We start from the raw sequence: 19,523 nt of genomic DNA, 5'->3' as shown, positions 1-19,523 counted from the left end.
CAGATTTAAATCGCTCATTTATGAACATTAAGGGAAATGCAGAACTGCAGTTAAGAGCCTTGTGGTAAAAAACAACAACAAAAAACATAATTCTTTCAACTGTCAATGTGCATCTTCAAACTGTATTTTAAAGGTATATTCCTTTTGAATCCTATTATAGTGCCTATCTTATCCTGCTAAAGTGGTCATAAGCTTACTGCTTTCAGGAACAGATTTGTAAAACAAAGCATTTGAAATGAAAATATCCACATCCCTGTAATATATAAATAAAGTTGAAATTTTAATTGCCTTTCTTCTCTCCAGGGCAAAATTAAAGCTCATTTTAGTACGGAACATTCAACGCAGCACTTGTTTCCTGTGAAAACAATTTCACGGTGCGCACAATCTGAGAATGCGTGGTTATTCTTTCAATTACAAAGTGCCCCAAGGAGCCATCCGTGGCCCGTGAGTGAAATGTTTCATAAAACGGCTCAAAGGCAGTCGAAGCACCAGAATCAAACAATTCTCTACTGTGTCTAATTATACAAAAGAGCAGCAAAGGCTATTACTTACCAGAGAGCCTGTTTTGACTTAGCGCCTGCTAGCTTAAATTAGCATTTTTGATGGTTTTTCCACTCACGTGGCTTACCTGAACTCAAAGCACAAGTAGCAATTCATATCCTCTGGTGAATATAAAGAGAGAGAGAGTGTGTGTGTGTGTGTTTGTGTGTGCTGCATGTGGATCATGAGCGTGACGGTGTGATAAAAGTGATGTTCTGGTTATATATTGTATTGTGAGGGTCTGAAATAGTTGTGTATGCAGGTGTGTGTGTGTGCATCTGCATGTGCGGCAGATATACATTGCAGGGTGAGAGTCTGCAATACGTGCTTGTACATTTGTCTGTGTGTTTTTACTGGAAAGCTGAGTGTCTGTGTGTTTTTTTAAGAGGCTACTCAGGTGCATTGTTTCCCCTTTTAGAAGACTTTAGAAGTTATTCACAGCACCTTGAAGGCATGTCAGGGCGAATATCATATGAGCCGCAATGAGAGTTCTGTTCCGTGCACATGCCTATCTCAATCCACTGTGTTTATTCTGCTGTGATGTCCTATATCACGGATGGGTGGGCATTGCTACGTTCAGCTCAAACCAGTAAGAGAAGCTCTACGGGTGTTTGATGTGAACACAGAACACAGAATTGGGAAAACCCAGCCGTGCGGGACCATGTTTTATGTGCAGGTTTGCTGTGCCTTCTGAACTGCTGCCTGAGTCAGCTGCCATCATAGAACAAGAGCTACGATTAGCCTGCGGGGCTAAAGGCAAAGGTCTACCCAGCCAATGAGAAGTGCCACTTAGCTCTGACAGTGGAGTGAGCCTTTGGGGCACTGGTGTTTGGTTTATTCTTAGTTTATTGATGACATGAATTTCATGTGGGCTACAGTCAATACAATTGTGAAATATGTCACAACCAATATATATATATATTTTTTTTTTTTTGAAAATTACAAGTGTATCTGCTTAATGGGGTGTCTAATCAAACGAGAACAACAAGTAAAGACAAGTTAGGAGAATGCCCCAAGGCCCTGAGACTTAAGGCCTCTCAAGCAAGCAACGCAATCAACAGCAACTGGATGCTGTAGACATAACGCATAGAAGTAATAATCTTTGCTGCCACCAGGGGGAGTCTAAATACCAGTTACAACCCTTAATCCTCGAGCCATTACAGGTCCACAAATCAAGCGCCATAGCCTAGTCTCCCTTAATCTCGTTTTCATCTTAATGTCACGACTTCCTTCTGTGGAAATGAATTAGCTATGCACCATTTTGGACGAAAGGAAGTTTGAACATAAATACGTAAGTGTTTTTTTATTTATTGGAGACCGATCGATAACGACGGTTACTTCCTCCTTTTAAATTAGTCCGTGAAATTGGTAGATGCCTGGAATAAACATTATGCAGTGGACCAGGAAAGGATTACTGCATTCGCGGTTCAAAGCCACGTAATAATTCCATTAAGTGGCGACGAGTCTCCCCTGGCTAATGCTATTTTAGTTTGGGTGTGCCTGTGCGTGTTTATTTTTGTATTCAGTGTATGTATGTTGTGAAAAAAGTTTTTCAACACGGTTTGATGACACGTATATTCTGCTACACTTAATCTATGTATATTTGTTTAAAAGAAAAATCTAATTATGATTCAGCAGTGGAGCCTATCTCAGTAGTAGAACACTTCTATGAAACTACAGGTGCATTCAAAAAAAGATAAATCCCCCTTCCCCAATGAATGCAGTATATGACAGTTTGTACTGTTTAGTTTATTGCAGTTTTGTATAATTTAACGCGGACAGACTTTTTATGAATCCGTGTCATTGGTTGCTCAACACACCGGCACCGGAATGTCTATCGTTCAGGTTGAACGATAGACATTCTATTGCACATTTAAGAACTAGTGTCTAAGTAAGGTTTGTGCAACAGGGAGGTGCGTGCGCAACTGTAAAACTGCTACTATAACTAAAACCAACACAGCCTCTTAAGTAACAGGGTAGTCAGTTAATTATTAAAGATGAAGAAGTATTTAAGTAGCCAAGAGGAATGCGGAGGAAATGACTTCATAAATCAGTGCAGGACCGAAGTAGAAGCAGGATGAAAAAAGTCTAAACAAAGAGATCCGACACCCATGCGACAACCCCTCCCCCCTCCTCCAGCAACCAATACACGCCTCTTATAGGACAATACGTCCGAACTCACTCCAGCCCATAGGCTGACTGCTTTGTCAAAGATTTTTGTCCATATTTTCCGCTGGGACTGGTCTACAGTAAGTGTACTTTTAATGGTAAATGTTAGTTTTTTTGGATGGGGAAAATTAAGGAAGCTGGAACTGGGCGTATGAAGGTATGGTCGTTTGCTTGCTTTTAACGCGTACTGCCTTGGTGTGCGTGTACGGTGTAAAGATGTAGGAGACAGGCCACCGACAAGTTACAAACTTGCTAAAAGCCGAAGCTTGGGACAGATGCTCAGAGAAACGTGATTTCTCGAAATGAACGTAGGCGCAAATAACGTTTATCATAAGGAAACTATTATTTTCTGCGGACTAGTTCCCAATATATCGGAGTTTTAACTAACATAATTTTAAGCGTTTAGTAGAATTACGTGACCGAGTTTTGGTCATTTACAGAACCAGAGTATTCTGTTTTGTCAGGAATATTTGATAGTTGTTAAAACGGATTGCAGGTGGACAAAAACATGGTACTGCACTGTGGCTAACAATAATACCCTCTCAATAGTGAGAGTCTATTTGTTTGATGCTGACGATAATTTGGCTGTATGGTTGTATATAAGCTTCTAGTCTTTTTGGGATGTGGGACGGCACATTGCCAAATAAATAAATAAATAAATCAATATATTTTACAAAACACAAATAAAAGTGTAAAAAGTCATTTGTTATTGAACTTTTTGTATTGACAAATCTATGTATGTCTTTATTGAGTTTCGCTTTCCATTATCCCGGGGCTTTCAATTGCCACCCCCCCCCCCCCCCCCCCCCCCCCCCGCCCACCCCCGCCGGCACGACATAGAACATTAAGGAGAAATATCGGGCACTGTGTACTAGAAGCGCAGCCAGGCGTGACCCAGCTCGGCTGAAAAGAAGGGCCCAGAGACTGATGTGATTCTGAGGCAGCCGAGAATGACAGGAAAGAAGTTCATAGTTTAATAATTCCCCAAGGCACCAAATTGCTCGGTTAGCTGAACGTCTCTGTACAGGAAATATTTGGACATGCCATTTTGGTCATGTTGAGCAGACGGATCTCAAACCCTACATTCTTGCATATCAGGTGTTGTTTCCTTTCCCATGCCACTCCCATTTAGTGGAATTGTAAAGATTTCCCTGTGTTGAGGTGGACTATGGAAGTTTTTCGTGGGAGATCATAGAATTACCATGACTTGCTTCTCTATTTTTAGTTTTGTTTGATTTGCAGATTGTACTCTAGATGTGTTAAGTAACTTAACAGTGATAAAGGAACTAGGGAAAAATACATGTAACTTTGTAGTTGATCTTTTGGGCAACTTCAGAGTAACTGGTGTAAGTAGTCAATGATTGCCTACTCTTCATTATGGCCAGATTCAATCTATTGTCAATCTTTATTTTTGTATAGTGCCATTTACAGGTTGTTGCTATGGATATTTTACAGGCAATAAAAATATATATTTTTAATTTTAAAAATCTGAATATGGGGAAAAATAGGGTAATTACCCCAGATGCCTGAAAAGTGTGACAGGGTGATTCATCTCTCTGATTGGCCTGCTCTACACATCCTGTGATTGACCAGCACTGCACATCCTGTGATTGGCGAGTGCTGCACATCCTGATTGGCCAACGCTGTGCATCCTGTGATTGGCCAGCTCTTTACACCCTGTGATTGGCCAGCTCTTTACACCCTGTGATTGGCCAGCACCGCGCATCCTGTGATTGTCCAGCGCTGTGCATCCTGTGATTGGCTAGCACTGCACATCCTGTTATTGGCTAGCACTGCACATACTGATTGGCCAACGCTGCACATCCAGTGATTGGCCAGCGCTACACATCTTGTGATTGGCCATTGCTGCACATCCAGTGATTGGCCAGCGCTACACATTCTGTGATTGGCCAGCTCTGTGCATCCTGTGATTGGCCAGCGCTACACATTCTGTGATTGTCCAGCGCTGTGCATCCTGTGATTGGCTAGCGCTACACATTCTGTGATTGGCCAACACTGCATATCCAGTGATTGGCCAGCGCTGCGCATCCAGTGATTGGCCAGTACTACACAACCTGTGATTGGCCAGCTCTGTGCATCCTGTGATTGGCCAATGCTACACATCCTGTGATTGGCCAGCGCTGCACATGCTGTGATTGGCCAGCGCTGCATATCCTGTGATTGGCCAGCTCTATGCATCCTGTGATTGGCCAGTGCTGTGCATCCTGTGATTGGCCAGCTCTGTGCATCCTGTGATTGGCCAGCTCTATACATTGTTTTCGGGATAGATGCTGATGAAGGCAGGTTGCCTACAGAAGCAGCACAGAATCCCGGTTGTTAATCTGAAGAGGAAGTTACTGAGCTCTGGAGCAATCAGGAGCTTGAGACGTGAAAACGCCCGTGGCAGGAGTGGAAAGCGCTCCGGTTCTTCCGTTTGGGATGTGAGCTCCTTTCTCTTTAGACCTGCAGTTCCGCACTGTACGTCTGTCCCATCTTTGCTTCTCCGTTCTGTAGGGTAACATGCACAGGCACCCTCGGCCTGCTCTGAGACACACTGTGGGTGTTCCAGCCGTGCTGATAGTTCAGAGATGTCTGGACTCGGCATCGATCCTGCGCCTCAACCCCTTCAGCTCGTCACAGGACTGTAACTGTGCAGTTCACTCCCCTTGGAGTACTCTATAGACCAGCCAAGGCCTGTATTCACAACACATCCCATTGTAACTGTGCTGATCTGGGATCTGTGTCTGTCTGTAAGCTCACAGTGGGTTCAGAATACAGACAGGAGAAACCTGACCCTGGATCAACATTTCGACTCTGAGATCCATTATGAATGAGGATCCAGGCCTGATAGGTTCACCAGATTCAGGCAGAGCTTTGTTGGGCTCCAGAAAAACATGTGTGCGGGGGGGTGGGGGGCGGGGGGTTGGGGGTTTGTTTACCAGTGGAGCGCGATTAATTTCTAAAGCAGTCGTAAATTCCGTCCGCTTCACAGAATGAACTTTGCCTCTGGGTTCCGCTTCGACGCCATGGCAACCCCGGGAGGCCGAGACCCCTTCACGGTGCGGACTGCTGTTGTCGTTGGAAACCCTCACAGGTTTTTCCTGTCCAGCGGCGCCGGAGCCGACCCTTGGCGATTCCGGTCACGACGAGGGAAGGCTTTTGTTAATTAACCCCTGACCTCCGTTTGCGCAAGCTGGGCCTCAAACTCGGAGGCAGTTTGACAGACGACACTAAAAGAACTTTGTGAGGAGAAAGAAGAATCAGTAGCAACTGACTTCCCCCGACTGACTTCCAGCAGCTCGCTGGCAGAGGTGGGCAATGACAGGCGTATAAACTTCATGATTTCCGTCCCCGCTGGCCGGACACGTGACGAGGGCAGGCCAATCAGCACGTGGCTGGACGCGGATGGCAGGGTTTAGAGTGACAGCGCTGCGCTGGGGTCTGGGTGACGTTATGTAACTCTGTGCGCAGGGCTGAAAATAAACTGGAATGAAGGGATTACTGCCCCGGTCACTTTACCGGGGGAACTGGAAGCAGAGCAGTGTGGGAACTTTCCAGTTTCCCATGGTAACGCTGTGACCCCGCAGTGCCTTCCCTGCCCGGACTGCTCCATATGTTTTCAGTGGGCTGAGCCGACATCTGTGAGCTGACAGCTCTTGGGGTGGGGGGGGGTGGGGGGGGTGTTGGCAGGGAAACCAGAACGGGTCCACAGTTCTGACTACATATGTGAAACCTCTCTGATAGTCGCGCGTCTATCAGTGTAACAGGTCTGTGGTGAAAGGCAGGCTTGTGAGGCGGGTGCAGCAGCTGTACCTGTACTGCCAGACCAGCGCGTGCTATCTGTATTAGCGCTTCGTCCAAGTCTGTAATTAGCATTTCGCGCGTGGTAAAACCGTGCGCCTGGTCGAACCGCAGACCGCTGCGGCGGCTGAGCAGAGGCGTACCGGGCCGCTGCAGACGCGCGGCGCGCTCCTCCGCGGCTAGCCTCGGGGAGGGCGTGGCCCGCCGCCCCGGCCCTGATGCGTGATGGAACGACGCGTTCCTCTCTGCCAGCGGGAGCTATCCGCGCCGGATCGCCTAACGTCGAAATATGAAGACGGACCTGTATCTCCGAGCGACGGGAACAAAACGCTGGCGCCGCGCGGCGTTTGGCGAGCGGGAGCAGGTGCGGCGTGTTAACGCGCTCGCGCTCGCCGTGCGCGCCGTGGGAAATGTGGGCCGGCGCTCCTCTCCCAGCGAGGGCGGGCTTTCGCGCGAAACGCCCGTCGGCTTTTTCGCGCGTCGCTCGCCGACCTGTGGCACGCTGCACTTCCGCTCAGACTTGAGCGGCTGTCAGAAACGCTAAAAATGCGAGAGTAACTTTTTGGTGCTTTAACCGGACAAAGGAGCACAGACCAAAACACAGTGGTCCTCAGATTAGTCTCTTCCACTCCAAAAGCCCAATTATTTACCCACCCTGTCGAAATGTTAGCGTGTACTTCAAACGTAAAGGCTGTCTGTTGTTACTTTGTGCAAGCGTCAGTGTGTATACGTGTGTGTATACCTATAGCAGTTGTATGTTTTGTTCTAGGACATGCAAACGATACGTTCATGTGAATTGGAGGGGTCCTCATTAAGTTAATGGGAACATAAATGTATTTTACCGAGCTTTTCTTCAGGCTAATGAGAAAACGACGCGAGTGCATCGTAAAACGTGCTATAAATCGTCAGTAATGTTGGTTTTACAACCCCAGCAGGAGACTGGAAGTGTTTCTGTTAAAGATTGAGTTTATCAAAGTGCCAGATTATCAGGAAGAGAGCCTGTGAAAATTTGACCAGTGAGAGCGAAGACAGTAGCACCAAAAATGGCTCTTGTGTTTACAGTCGTTACTCAGAGTCGTCTCATGCTGCGGTTCAGATGATGTCATGGCTGTGGAAACTATGGAAACTTAGGCCTGGTCTCAGTGTTCAAGCAGCAACCCGTCTTGAGGGGGACTGTGCTGTGAAAAAGGCTCAGCAGACACCATCATTCAAGAAAAAATACAGACTGACTATATGAGCCATACATGTGTGAGTGTGTGAGAGAGAGAGAGAGTGTGTGTGTGTGGGTGTGTGCGTGAGTGTGTGTGTGTGAGAGAGAGAGAGAGAGAAAGTGTGTGTGTGTGTGTGAGAGAGAGAGAGAGAGAGTGTGTGTGGGTGAGTGTGTGTTTGTGTGTGTGTGAGAGAGAGAGAGAGAGAGTGTGTGTGAGTGTGTGTGTGTGTGAGTGTGCATGTGTGTGACTGTGTGTGTGAGTGTGTGTGACTGTGTGAGTGTGTGTGTGAGAGTGAGTGTGTGAGAGTGTGTGAGTGAGAGTGAGTGTGTGTGTGTGTGAGTGTGTGTGTGTGAGTGCGTGAGTGTGTGTGTGTGTGAGTGTGTGTGTGTGTGTGAGTGTGTGTGTGTGAGTGAGTGTGTGTGAGTGTGTGTGTGTGAGTGTGTGTGACTGTGTGTGAGTGTGTGTGTGTGTGTGAGTGTGTGTGTGTGAGAGACAGTGTGTGTGAGTGTCTGTGTGTGTGTGCGTGTGTGTCAGTGTGTGTGTGTACGTGTGTGTGTGTGTGAGAGAGTGTGTGAGTGTGTGTGTGTGTGAGAGTGTGTGTGTGTGTGTGTGAGTGTGTGAGTGTGAAAGTGAGAGAGTGTGTGAGTGTGTGTGTGTGTGAGTGAGTGTGTGTGTGTGACTGTATATGAGTGTGAGTGTGTGTGTGTGAGTGTGTGTGTGTGTGTGTGTGTGTGTGTGTGTGTGTGTGTAAAAGCGCTGCTCCGGTTCTCAGGACTCATTGCTCAGAGTGTGAGGACTCAGAAAGGCAGCAGAAGGACAGTGCTGTGTGGGATGAGTAAGTGCGTTTCACACAGCTGTGCGCTGCCTTTGTCAGGGCTGTGGGCTTGGCCTCCACACAAGCCCTTTTTGGCCGGTATTAGTAAAGAACCATCACAGCCAGACAGGCCGGCCTCTCCAGCTGTGTCTAGGTCCTGCGTATGATTCCTCTCTCTAAACCACGGATCTCCAGGGGGCTATGGTGTCTGCTGGCTTTTGCTGTGTTCCTGTACTTCAGGGCTTAATCAAAGCCTCTGATTGGTTGATTAGTCCGCACTCCAAGATTCCAAGGCCTTCATTGGCTCCTGATTAAAGGGAGATCACAAAATCCAGCAGAGACTGCGGCCTTCCAGGACTGGAGTTTGAGATCCCTGTGATAAAAATATTTACGAGCAGAGTGCGCTCATTTCGTTAAATTCTGTTTAATCCGTACGGGCACTTTATAGGAAAATGGGGAAGATAGAAAAGATCTAAACCTCCCAAAAAGTAAGGTTTAAATCTTCACAGTGGGGAAAAAAAACACTCAGACTGCGGTAAGAGAAAAAAACTCCCAGGTGAGGGGAAGTCTCTGGAGGAAGCCAGCTCCAGAGAGAGCCGTCCTCTGCGGGCTGGGCTGGTGGAAGTAGCTACAGTCGGGCTAACTGCTTATAGGGAGGCAGTGGGGAGTCTCCAGGGAGAATAACCGTAGGGCTGGGGAGTCTTACCACAACAGCACATTAACACAGCTTAGCTTAACTCTCCCAGTTCAAACGGGTTTAAATCGAGATAATCAGATAAAACGTACATTTGTCATGATATGCTTAACGGCACACCCTGTCCTGAAGCCCTCATAAAAGAGCCACACTGGCAGGGAGAAAACTCCTTAGGTGGGAGGGCCCAGACTCAACAGCGGGAGGCCTTCCTCCTGTGGCCAGCTCATCGTCTGGGTTCGCCGTGAGTGACAGGGTTAAGCCCCGCCCACTCTCTCAGCAGTGCATGCGTTTCCCTTCAGACGTGAATGAGCGCTGTGTCATTCTGGAATCCCCCAGTGTAAAATAAAGGTTTATAAACAGCACACAGCCTAGAGAACAGGAGCCCAGCAGACCTCACTCACAGACATAAATGAGTTTAGCATGAAAACACAATTTGCTGTCAAAAATGTTCTTAAAAACAAATCTACTACCCAAAATGATTGGTGAGCCCCCCCATACTCTCCACTGCAATCACATTCAGGCGAAACTACCCTTCCTCCGACATAGGGAGGTGAAGTGGAAGTCCCACCGAATGGCATTTCCGCTATACTGCTACTATGCTAGCGCATTTCATCATCGACGGCAACAGCGACAACTTTGTATAAACAAATGAGGCATTGAATCTTTCTGCAACCACAAAATTACAAAGCTCCGCATCATCACCTAACAATTGATATGCAGCCTTTCATTACTTTTTAAAACATCTTGTATTATGAGGGAACGGTCAGGTTTATGTACTAAATACAACAATGATGACTTTATCCATCCTCGGCTGGTCGGTCTCTTGGGACATACCAAAACAATGACACCCATGGGGTCTTTTCTCATTGTGCTTGACATCGGTTGCAGGTTGTCTTTGATAGGCCACCGATGACAGACTTCCTGTCAAAGAAAGAGTTTATTTGGGAAATTGTGAGTGATATTTAAAAATCGCGCTTAAATTCTAATAAAATTTTTTAAATTAGACAGATCACTACAGACAACCCTGTAGGTGGCATGAGAACAGTCTGATTATGGGAGATGTAGTTTTAGACTGTCTCGGAGATGTAAAAACACGGGGCATTTTTAATAATTTAAATTCCCTCGTATTCAGCATGCAGCAATATATTATGCATATGAATATGAAACACATGCTTGAACCCAGACTTAAATGCAATGTAGTTTTCTGTATTTAATAGGGAGGAGTATACTAGAAGTATTGTTCTTGAAACTTCCACTTCACCTCCCCATCTCACTCTGTGCTGTTACTGTGCTCTTCTCAGGAATCCAGGATGAACATGGACAAGCTGAGCCAGCCGGAGCTGCTGACCCTCTTCAGCATTTTGGAGGGGGAACTGGAGGCGCGGGACCTGGTGATAGAGGCTCTGAGGGTAAGGGTCACGTGCCCCCCCCGGCAGGGCGGGATTATGCGAAGCATAATTATGATCTTGGCGAGTATAACGAAAACATATTTTCTGGATCGCATTGCGGCGTTGTCATTGTTGCAAGTGTTGTGCTGAGAAAGACGGAGCAGGAACCTCCTCGTTAGCGATTTGATGATCTGACTGCGTAAGTCACACCAGAGGCGTCGAAGGCAGATGCATCAACGGTTCACAAAGTGTCAGTCTCCACCATCATCGCATCGTGGCGTTACTTCATGCAGCATTTCAGTGCAGTGGGAGGTTCCTTTATTTTTGATGTGTATTTGATGATATGCTTTTGCATGTCCATCTAAACCTACTTAAATATTACAGTTGTATTGTTTCACTGTGCAAGATGGAGACGGCTTCATGTCTTTTCGAATTGTCTGTAGCCTTTTAGTGGCGGCTGGTAATTAGAAGTTTTCTAGCTCAGCTCAAGGCCTGAAAGCCCTTAATGAGGGTTTGATTGACAGGTAAAGGCTTGCAGAGCTTGCTTTGGATCCAGTGCATGCTGTGATTGGGTGGCAGCTGGAATGCAGTGCCCAGCTGTGGCTGGCTGCTGAACGGCCCGGGTACAATCGCCAAGTGGAGATGCCAGGAATCCATCGGTGCTGATCTGGGACCAGCCTCAGTTTTTTGGAGATTAGAATAAGGGCTGGACCAGAACTGGACCACTGCCTATGGGACCATCATTTAAGAACTTGTTGAATATTAATATAGTTGATTCCTTGATCAGTGTCTGAGGCGCATTATCCACACTTATCTACAAAAGGTTCTGAGAGATGCTGGGTGGCTCATGCTGTTAAATCGAGTTTTTATTATGATTTAAATTTTACTGCATGTTTTTGGCTTGGACAGTTTGTAGTGAAGGATGTTTTAGATATTTATAGGTTTTTCGTACAAACTGCCAGCTTTTCTTTCTGAAGGAAACAGTTTAAAAAGAAATTAAATATATAAATAACTACATTTATATGCAGTTTGGCCTTCATGATAGGAAGTAAGCAAATAGATCATCACATGCATCGCTGCATGGGATCGCCTGGGCTGTTTTTCTCCTGGATGGTCGTAGCGTTATGCTGGGAAGCCAATGCAAATCAGGTCATTCTGTAGCCGAGAGCAAGGCTGCTCGCAGCACGCTTGACAGCCGAGCGAGCGAGCGAGCGAGCGAGCGAGCGAGCTGCATCAAACACGAGGGCGTCCCCTCCGGCGCTCCTCGTCTACAGCTCTGTGACTCGCCCCGACCCCTTCTCCCGCTAACCGCTAACCCCAGCACGTGAGCCCCACTCCTGCCCCCCCCCCCCCCCCCCACCGGCCCTGACTGCCCTGACCGCTCCAAGGCCCCATCGCCCAGAGCCCGCCCTCCAGTTAGCCTCTCTGACCCTTCTCACTTCTGTCATGACCTCTGTCCCTGAGGGCCCCCACCAGACCTGGCTCAATGTGTACTGGACACACTTCAACTCTTTAAATGCTGGTATTTTACAACCTCAAACTCACCTCCCCTCAACCCACCCCTACCAGTTTTGTTGGGCAGCTGAAGAAGTCTTATCTTTGTCTTGACTTAACTTTGTTTGGGAAGAACTCTGGCATTCAGCTTGATTCCCCGGGTCAGTCTGAAGAATTACTACTTTCTATACCGTTTTTTAAATGCGTATCATGCGTGTTCATCGTTTACCGAGCTTGCCAAAATTTGACATCCGTTTAACTCTACCTAAATTCCAGTTTGCAATAATTTCTTCACCATTTTGATGCCAGCGTTTGTCTTTTTTTTGTCTTGATTAATTACTGAACATCTGTTTTGAAGGGCAAGGCCTGGCAAGTGAGCCCGTTTTGGGTTCCTTCCCTCACCCTGCGCACGTATGGACCGTTTTCCTTAATATGCCCTTCCTATTATCTCTCTCTCTGTTTGCGTCTTCGTCTTCGGACGCAACCCAAACAGCGTGCTAAAGAGCTGCAGGCTGGGTTTTTTGGGGAAAGCAGGTGTGTGTGTGTGTCCCCCCCACTCTCTGTTTCTTTGTGTCAGAGCCCGAAAGCAGAACCAAACTTGGTGTCACCTTCGAGACAAGGACGCAGACGGCACTGACACTGACAAGCAGGGAGGAGGAGGAGGAGGGGCTTAGGAGCGCTCAGGACCGAGGACGGGGCACAGACTGCCCTTAAGAATGCTCTGGGAGAACAACACCCACGCGCAGAATGTCAACAGCAGCGGCGTGTTTACACCTAGAGAGAAACATGTCCATTTGAAATGGGCTCATACTCTGTTCAGTGGTCACTGAGTCACTGCTGTTCTGTCTCTCAGCCGTGCTGCTGAGGACATGGTTGGTGGGTTCCAGTAGAGTGGCAGGAGACGGGTGACGGTCTTGAGGGTGTTTAAGCATTTTTTTAAAGACACTCATCAGAGCACTTGGCTACTGAGCGTAGGGGGCATCCTGACAAAGGAACGGTCTGTGAAAGCTTCGGTGTGAAACCAAGACAAATTCAGTTCATTCCATGGGTGGAGAGGTCATGTGACGGTTGCCATTACAGCCGATTACAGCCTGTGTCCAACACCTGTTCCACATGCCCACAATCCTGTGGGGCATTTCAGGAAGTGGGATTAAGGAGCAAGCTGGCTGACTTTTGCAGACATTTTCAATGGGATGAAATGTGATTGGACAACATATTTCAACATATTCACCAAAGTTGTTTGGCTAACTCCTTAATGCTCAGTAAAATGCCCTTCGGCCCTGTGTTTGGACCTTCTGCGGCCCTGTGTTTGGACCTTCTACGGCGGTGTAAAGTTATGTTTGGCTAACTCCTTAATGCTTAGTAAAATGCCCTACGGCCCTGTGTTTGGACCTTCTGCGGCCCTGTGTTTGGACCTTCTGCGGCCCTGTGTTTGGACCTTCTGCGGCCCTGTGTTTGGACCTTATGCGGCCCTGTGTTTGGACCTTATGCGGTGGTGTAAAGTTATCTTTTCTGACAGAGTCGCCGCCCTCCCCCGCTCCCTCACACAGCGGCGTTCGGGCCTGAACGCCGCCGAGGCGGGTCGCGTGCGCGTCCGCGTCGCTAGCCGGGGCGAGCGGGGCGCTTCCTCCTCGCTGTGGGGTCATAACGAGCAGAGCCCGCTCCGCTCCAGCGCTCCCCTTAGAGACCAGGCTCGTTTGGCGCTGTGTGGGGGGGGGGGGGGGTCTGCTCGTACCCTCGGCGCACTCCATTAGGCACGGCTTATCAGCTCCCCCCAGGGCGGGCGGCGGGTCCTTACTGACTCACAGCGTCCTCTCCGAACAATGGCTGCCGGGACAAGCCTTTGTCTGGCCTGGGGGGTGGTGGGGCTGGGGACGGGGTCTCTGTGCGGATATGAAATGGCAGATCTGCAGCCTCTCCTTTGTACAGGCACAGCCTAGAGGCCTGGAGCTCGATGAGTCTCTCTCCGCATTGATGAATGAAACACCGACTTTGTTGACCTGATTCTGAAACAACTGTTCAGATGCCAGTAGAACTGGAAATCCCTCATAATTCTTTGTATTAATTTTTAAATATGTGCTACTACCTCCAAATGTACAACTTGTACAAAAGGAGAGTTTTAAATATTGAATATTGGTTAAAATATTGGCCATTTTTTTTTTTTTTTAAACTCAGTCATGAGGAAACTGTATTTGTGTCTAAAGGATTAAAGTAATTCAAATGGAAGTATTTGGCCCAAGTCTGTGAAGAGGGAGAAAACGTGGAGGTTTTGGTTCCCAAGGTCCCAGGAGTGGGACAGTGAGGTGTCCCAACACCAAAAATGGGGCGGAACTACCAGAAGCTTTCAGTGATGTGCTGGTTTGAGCCAATCTTAGGACATTCCTGGAGAGAGCACAATCTTTTGATTTGTTTGAAAAAGTCTGTGATTGACAGCTCTTTGTCACTCTTTCCATTACAGAGTTCATGAAATGTCACTCCCCCATCACTCCCCCATCACTGCCCAGGTAGAAAAGTTGTTCTGGCCCCACGATGGTGGAATGACCTCCCCGTGGAGGTCAGAACAGCTGAGACACTGACCCACTTCAAGCGACAACTGAAGACTCACCTCTTCAGGCTGCACCTCTCCCCATCCCTCCCTACCTCCCTGTAATCTCTAAATTGACTGTAAGCTTAGGGTTGTAACTAGGTAGCTGTTTCGTAGGTGACTCAGTTAATGCACTCGTCTTAACTACTGCTTGTATTTTTTCATAGATTGCGTTGTTGCCGTTCTCGTTGTGTTAGTGTTAATCAGTTTAACCTACAGGGTCCAAGTTGAACCATGCGGTTGTTCCCTGTACTTGGAACGGTACTTCTCTCTAGGGTTTTCGACACGCTTGTTCCTGGTTATGGTTATACACTTTGTTGTACGTCGCTCTGGATAAGAGCGTCTGCCAAATGCCTGTAATGTAATGTAATGTAAAAGCGTGCCACTGTCCCTGACCTCATCTGCTTTGTGGCATTCGCGGGAAAAGTCAGCTCCGGGTGACGCCACAGTAGAGACAGCCGCAGCACGTCAGAAATGGGCAAAACAGGAAATGCGACAATGGGCCAGCAGAGCGGGAGCGCTGCCGGTGACTGGTCCGACCCCCCACGGGGCAAAGCGGGCAGGACACACCTTAAAGCGCTGGTTTAGGGCAGAGGCGGCCATTTTGAGCATTCGTAGTGTCAGAGTTCTTCGGCATGAAATATTCAGAGACCGCGAGGATCCTCTGCGATAAAGCCGTGTGTTCGATGGCAGAACAAGTTCTCTTTTTTTTACACTCAAATATGTGTGCCTCCCTCCTTTATCTGTGGCTGTTTGCACTGAAACTAGATTGTAACTTATCTCTTCAGATAAGCGCATGAGCAGGTAACATCAGAACAAACCCCCAACGTAAACTGAAACTAGATGACTGTTTTTCTATAGATAATAACTAGGCTAAATGAAAGCTGTAGAGAAAGGTAATATCATAGAAATCTCCAATCTAGACTGAAACTAGTTGACTCAAAGGAAACAAAGCCTTAAACTATACAAAACAAGATTGGAACTTATCTATAGAAAAGTGCAATAGAAACTTCACAAAGCTTCTTAGGTGATGGTTTTGAGTACAAATCATATACAGGTTGCACATTCAATTTCTTGTTCTGACTTGAAAGATGGCTGTGAGCATTGTTTTGAACAGTAAATCATCTTTCTCTAGTGCTCTGCTTTGACAGTGTGATTGTCTCTCAGAGCGACATTCTTTTTGCAATAAAGGTTAAAGCACATTAAAAAATGTGATCCCACTAGCCTCTCAATGGGTGTGTCCTGTTGTGCAGTCAGTCACTGATTTCAGTCAATCAGAATTTGGCAGTGTGTCATTAGTGGCGTTCGATGGTTCTCCCCATTCACATGCCTCCGCAGCCTGATGGATCGCTTGCCTTTCAAAGGAAGGCGTGGCTGCCCTTGCACTTCTGGCTCGTTCTCATTCTGTGTTACATACCACAGCTAATGCATTACCGGGTGGCAGTCAGGTATAATCGTCAGGGAGCTTGCATTTCAAAGGCGCTCAGATCTCAGGAGAGGCGTGTCTGTTTTTCCCGTAAGAACGGTGCTAAACCTGAGCTCCTTTGGTAAATATAAGGAAAAAGTACGGTATATTTATAAATAAGCCATGGTAGTTATTCTTGACTGGCGTTTCTGTAAGAAATACATGGCAAATGAATTTCAGATTCTCGTTGGATTCAAAGTGCAATGCATTTCATCCCCAGATGCTGAAGTGACCTTCCCTTATTTGATCGGAAGAGTAAAAGGATGTGGGCACAGCATGATGGTTGCTGTGACTTTTATTTTTTGGGAGCTGGGGGAGGTTGGGTTGGGGTGGGGCAAGGAGGCCAGTCCCTCGCAGGGTCCTTAGGTCTCTTATTTTTGTTCCTGTTCCCGGCCGTTTCCTCTGGAGCACGGCTTCCGAACAACGCCTGCAAGGCACCGGGGTGCAGCGGACAGGAAGTGATGGAAACTTCCGTGAACCGTTATCGTTAGCGCAGTGGCGCGCGCTCCTATAAGCTGTCCCGTACGCTCACAGGGCGCTCACTGTCCCATACCCTCACAGGGAATCTCTCATGGTCTTTTGCGCAGATGGATTTGAGGCTTTTCTTTGCACAAATGGACATAAAAACAGACCTTCTCAATTGCCTTCACTTATAAACACATAGCCCCAAATGTGCTATCTGTCTACTTTGGCGGTGATGTGAAATCTGAAGAATTTTGGCAGTTGCTTCAACAGACAGCTGTTTCCAGGTCTCCGTGTGCGGCGGTAGTCCCTGATCTGCGTGCGCTGTGCTAGAGCTGCAATCCCAAATGTGTGAGTGTGTGTGTGCGTGTGTGTGTGAGTGTGTGTGAGTGTGTGTGGGTGTGTGCGTGTGAGTTTGTGTCACAGTCATGCCTAGATGTTCAAACTCTAGTAGTCGTGTGACATCTAAGCTCCATTTAGCAAATTATGTAATCCACCGTGTCCTTCTCTCAAGTCCTCTCAGCAGCCCAAGAACACTTGCGCAGGCGTTACTTCTTTGACGTTTAGGTGAAATAATCTCCTCGGCGATGGTTGGTTCAGAGTTTTTCGAGCACGACGTTGCGGCTTTAGTGTTGTAAACAGATCGTCGCTACACTGGAACGAACGCATCGCAGCAGCGAGATTACGTGAGAAGGGTGAGGGACTCTGTTTACACTTCCAAATACAAATTTTTTTCCATTTGAACGAAACTCATTTTCTGACATTCAAATGATGTTCCACTTGTGTAATTCGTTCTGACAGCCCTTACGCGTGTGCGTGTGTTTTACTTAATTCCTGAGAAATACGTGCCTTGTGGGCTGCTAGAGCCCTACCTTTTCGGCATTTCGCGAGGAGGAGAAAGCAAAGTACATTTTCTGGAAAGATAAGCGTGTGACAAAAGGCTGAACCAGAAGCCCGTTTCCTGTACCAGGGCGTGCCTGCCGTCTGAAGGCAGTGGGCCGCGGCGGGACGGGCGGATGGCGTGGCGTCGATGAGAACGGAAAACAAAAAACCCCCTCACGGCAGATAACAGTGAGCATTCTTTAGAGCGCGCCACTGATCGCTGGGCCGGCCTTATCTGCAGCGGGCGTGTTAATGAAACACCGCTGCAGTGCAGACAGGGGGCAGCCTCCTGGGTCCCAGTGCAAGGCCTTTGTAACGGCCTAGCCCAGACGCCAGCGGAACGTACTGCGCTGTGTTATAACAATATGGACTTTGGGTAAAAGTCATTAGAAATACTGCGTATCTTTCAGCAATGTATGTTTCTCTAATTTCTTGAAGACAACAATAATTTGTGTTCACGCAGGATGTAGAGAGGTTTTTTTCTGATCGTCATAAAAGTTGAGGGTAATGCTAGTTCATGAACTTTAATGCTAAAAAAGTTTAATGCTAGCCTTTACTTATAAGTCAAATTAAAGAACACATGTTTCTTGGATGGTGTTCTTCCCATCCGGTTGGAAGCAGAGCTCCCTGTGCGTAGCAGTTTATGCTGTTCCTGGTTTTAGTGGGCGTAGGTTCGTACTGTACACAGTGATTTTAGTGGATGTAGGTTCATACTGTACGCTGACTTTAGTGGATGTAGGTTCATACTGTACGCTGACTTTAGTGGATGTAGGTTCGTAATGTACACTGACTTTAGTGAACGTAGGTTTGTACTGTATACTGACTTTAGTGGACATAGTTTAGTACTGTACACTGGCTTTAGTGGACGTAGTTTAGTACTGTACACTGACTTTAGTGGACATAGGTTCGTACTGTGCACTGACTTTAGTGGACGTAGGTTAGTACTGTACACTAACTTCAGTGGACGTAGGTTAGTACTGTATACTGACTTTAGTGGATGTAGTTTAGTACTGTACACTGACTTTAGTGGACGTAGGTTCGTACTGTACACTAACTTTAGTGGACGTAGGTTTGTACTGTACACTGATTGCTGTTGTGGTGATTTGCAAAATTCTTTCAGAATGACATGACACCTGGCGCCCACAGCGACTCCAATAAGTGCGTACTTGCTGGGTCGGAAAGCGTATGTAAAGGTATGCTAAGTGCAGAAATGACAGCAACAGTAACATTACGCAAACCTACAACGTAACCTTTAAATGCCACGGTGTACGCAAGGAGGGAGTCTGAGGTTGAGAGGAAGCACATTACGGAATTCTTTGTGAAATGCAGTGCTAGCCTTACATTGCTTGTTTTTTCTGCTCTGTCCAGGAAGCCAAGAGATATGCGTGGCCCTCTCTCAATGGGAACTTGCGTGAGTCAGGAGCCGATTATTTCCATCTCTAAGCCAGCACTTAGAAATACGTGCTACTTCACCTTTTATGAGTTTCCATACTCCGTAGTGACTACGCAGTCAACATGCAAGACCGACATGCGTGATTCGGTCTATTATGCTCTAAATAGGACACAGCTGTACAATTTGGAACACAGCCCTACTAAACTTTCGAAAGTAGATCCAACTAATCGATAAATAAATTTGTCGCCAACAGATTTTTATTGTTAGTTTTTGCGATGTCATGGATTAGTTTGTTGCAGCCCTACTTGAGTTTAAGTGTAATCCAACCTTCAGTTTATACTACTGTTATATTTCCTTTCTGCTTTGTGTAGGCCAAAGAACTTATGAGAAAATCTTGGGCCCATATGCAGCGTCTCGGAGTAGAAATGCTAGGGGCAGGTGTCCCCTGTCCATATTCTAACCTTATTCATTATGTGCTAAAAGGCCAAACTGATCCTAGATCAGCGCTCCTACTCTGAGATTCTTTACGAATGCAAATGAAAATGAATCCAGATGATTTATGAACACAAGCCAGACTGGGTGTACATATGTATTGTTCTGGTACATACCATACCGCGCACACCTGC

General features: G+C 47.1%; 1 protein-coding gene across 3 annotated transcripts in view; it reads left to right on the top strand.

Annotated features, from left to right (window-relative positions):
* The first annotated feature begins 1,751 nt into the window (after positions 1–1,751).
* The window catches only part of cttnbp2nlb (CTTNBP2 N-terminal like b), a 43,459-nt gene continuing 25,687 nt past the window's right edge, over positions 1,752–19,523 (top strand). Inside the window, exons 1-2 of one of the 3 annotated variants that reach the window (XM_035383631.1) lie at positions 1,752–1,831; positions 10,531–10,638. In XM_035383631.1, coding sequence (XP_035239522.1) covers positions 10,540–10,638 — 99 coding nt within the window. In that variant the 5' untranslated portion in view covers positions 1,752–1,831; positions 10,531–10,539. Of the gene's footprint in view, positions 1,832–2,716; positions 2,867–10,530; positions 10,639–19,523 lie in introns of those variants that run through there. The other 2 variants (XM_035383630.1, XM_035383629.1) reach the window with 2 other exon arrangements.

Source organism: Anguilla anguilla, chromosome 11, assembly GCF_013347855.1.
Source record: "Anguilla anguilla isolate fAngAng1 chromosome 11, fAngAng1.pri, whole genome shotgun sequence".
Classification (NCBI taxonomy): Eukaryota; Metazoa; Chordata; class Actinopteri; order Anguilliformes; family Anguillidae; genus Anguilla; species Anguilla anguilla.
This window is presented reverse-complemented; position numbering and strand designations above follow the sequence as displayed.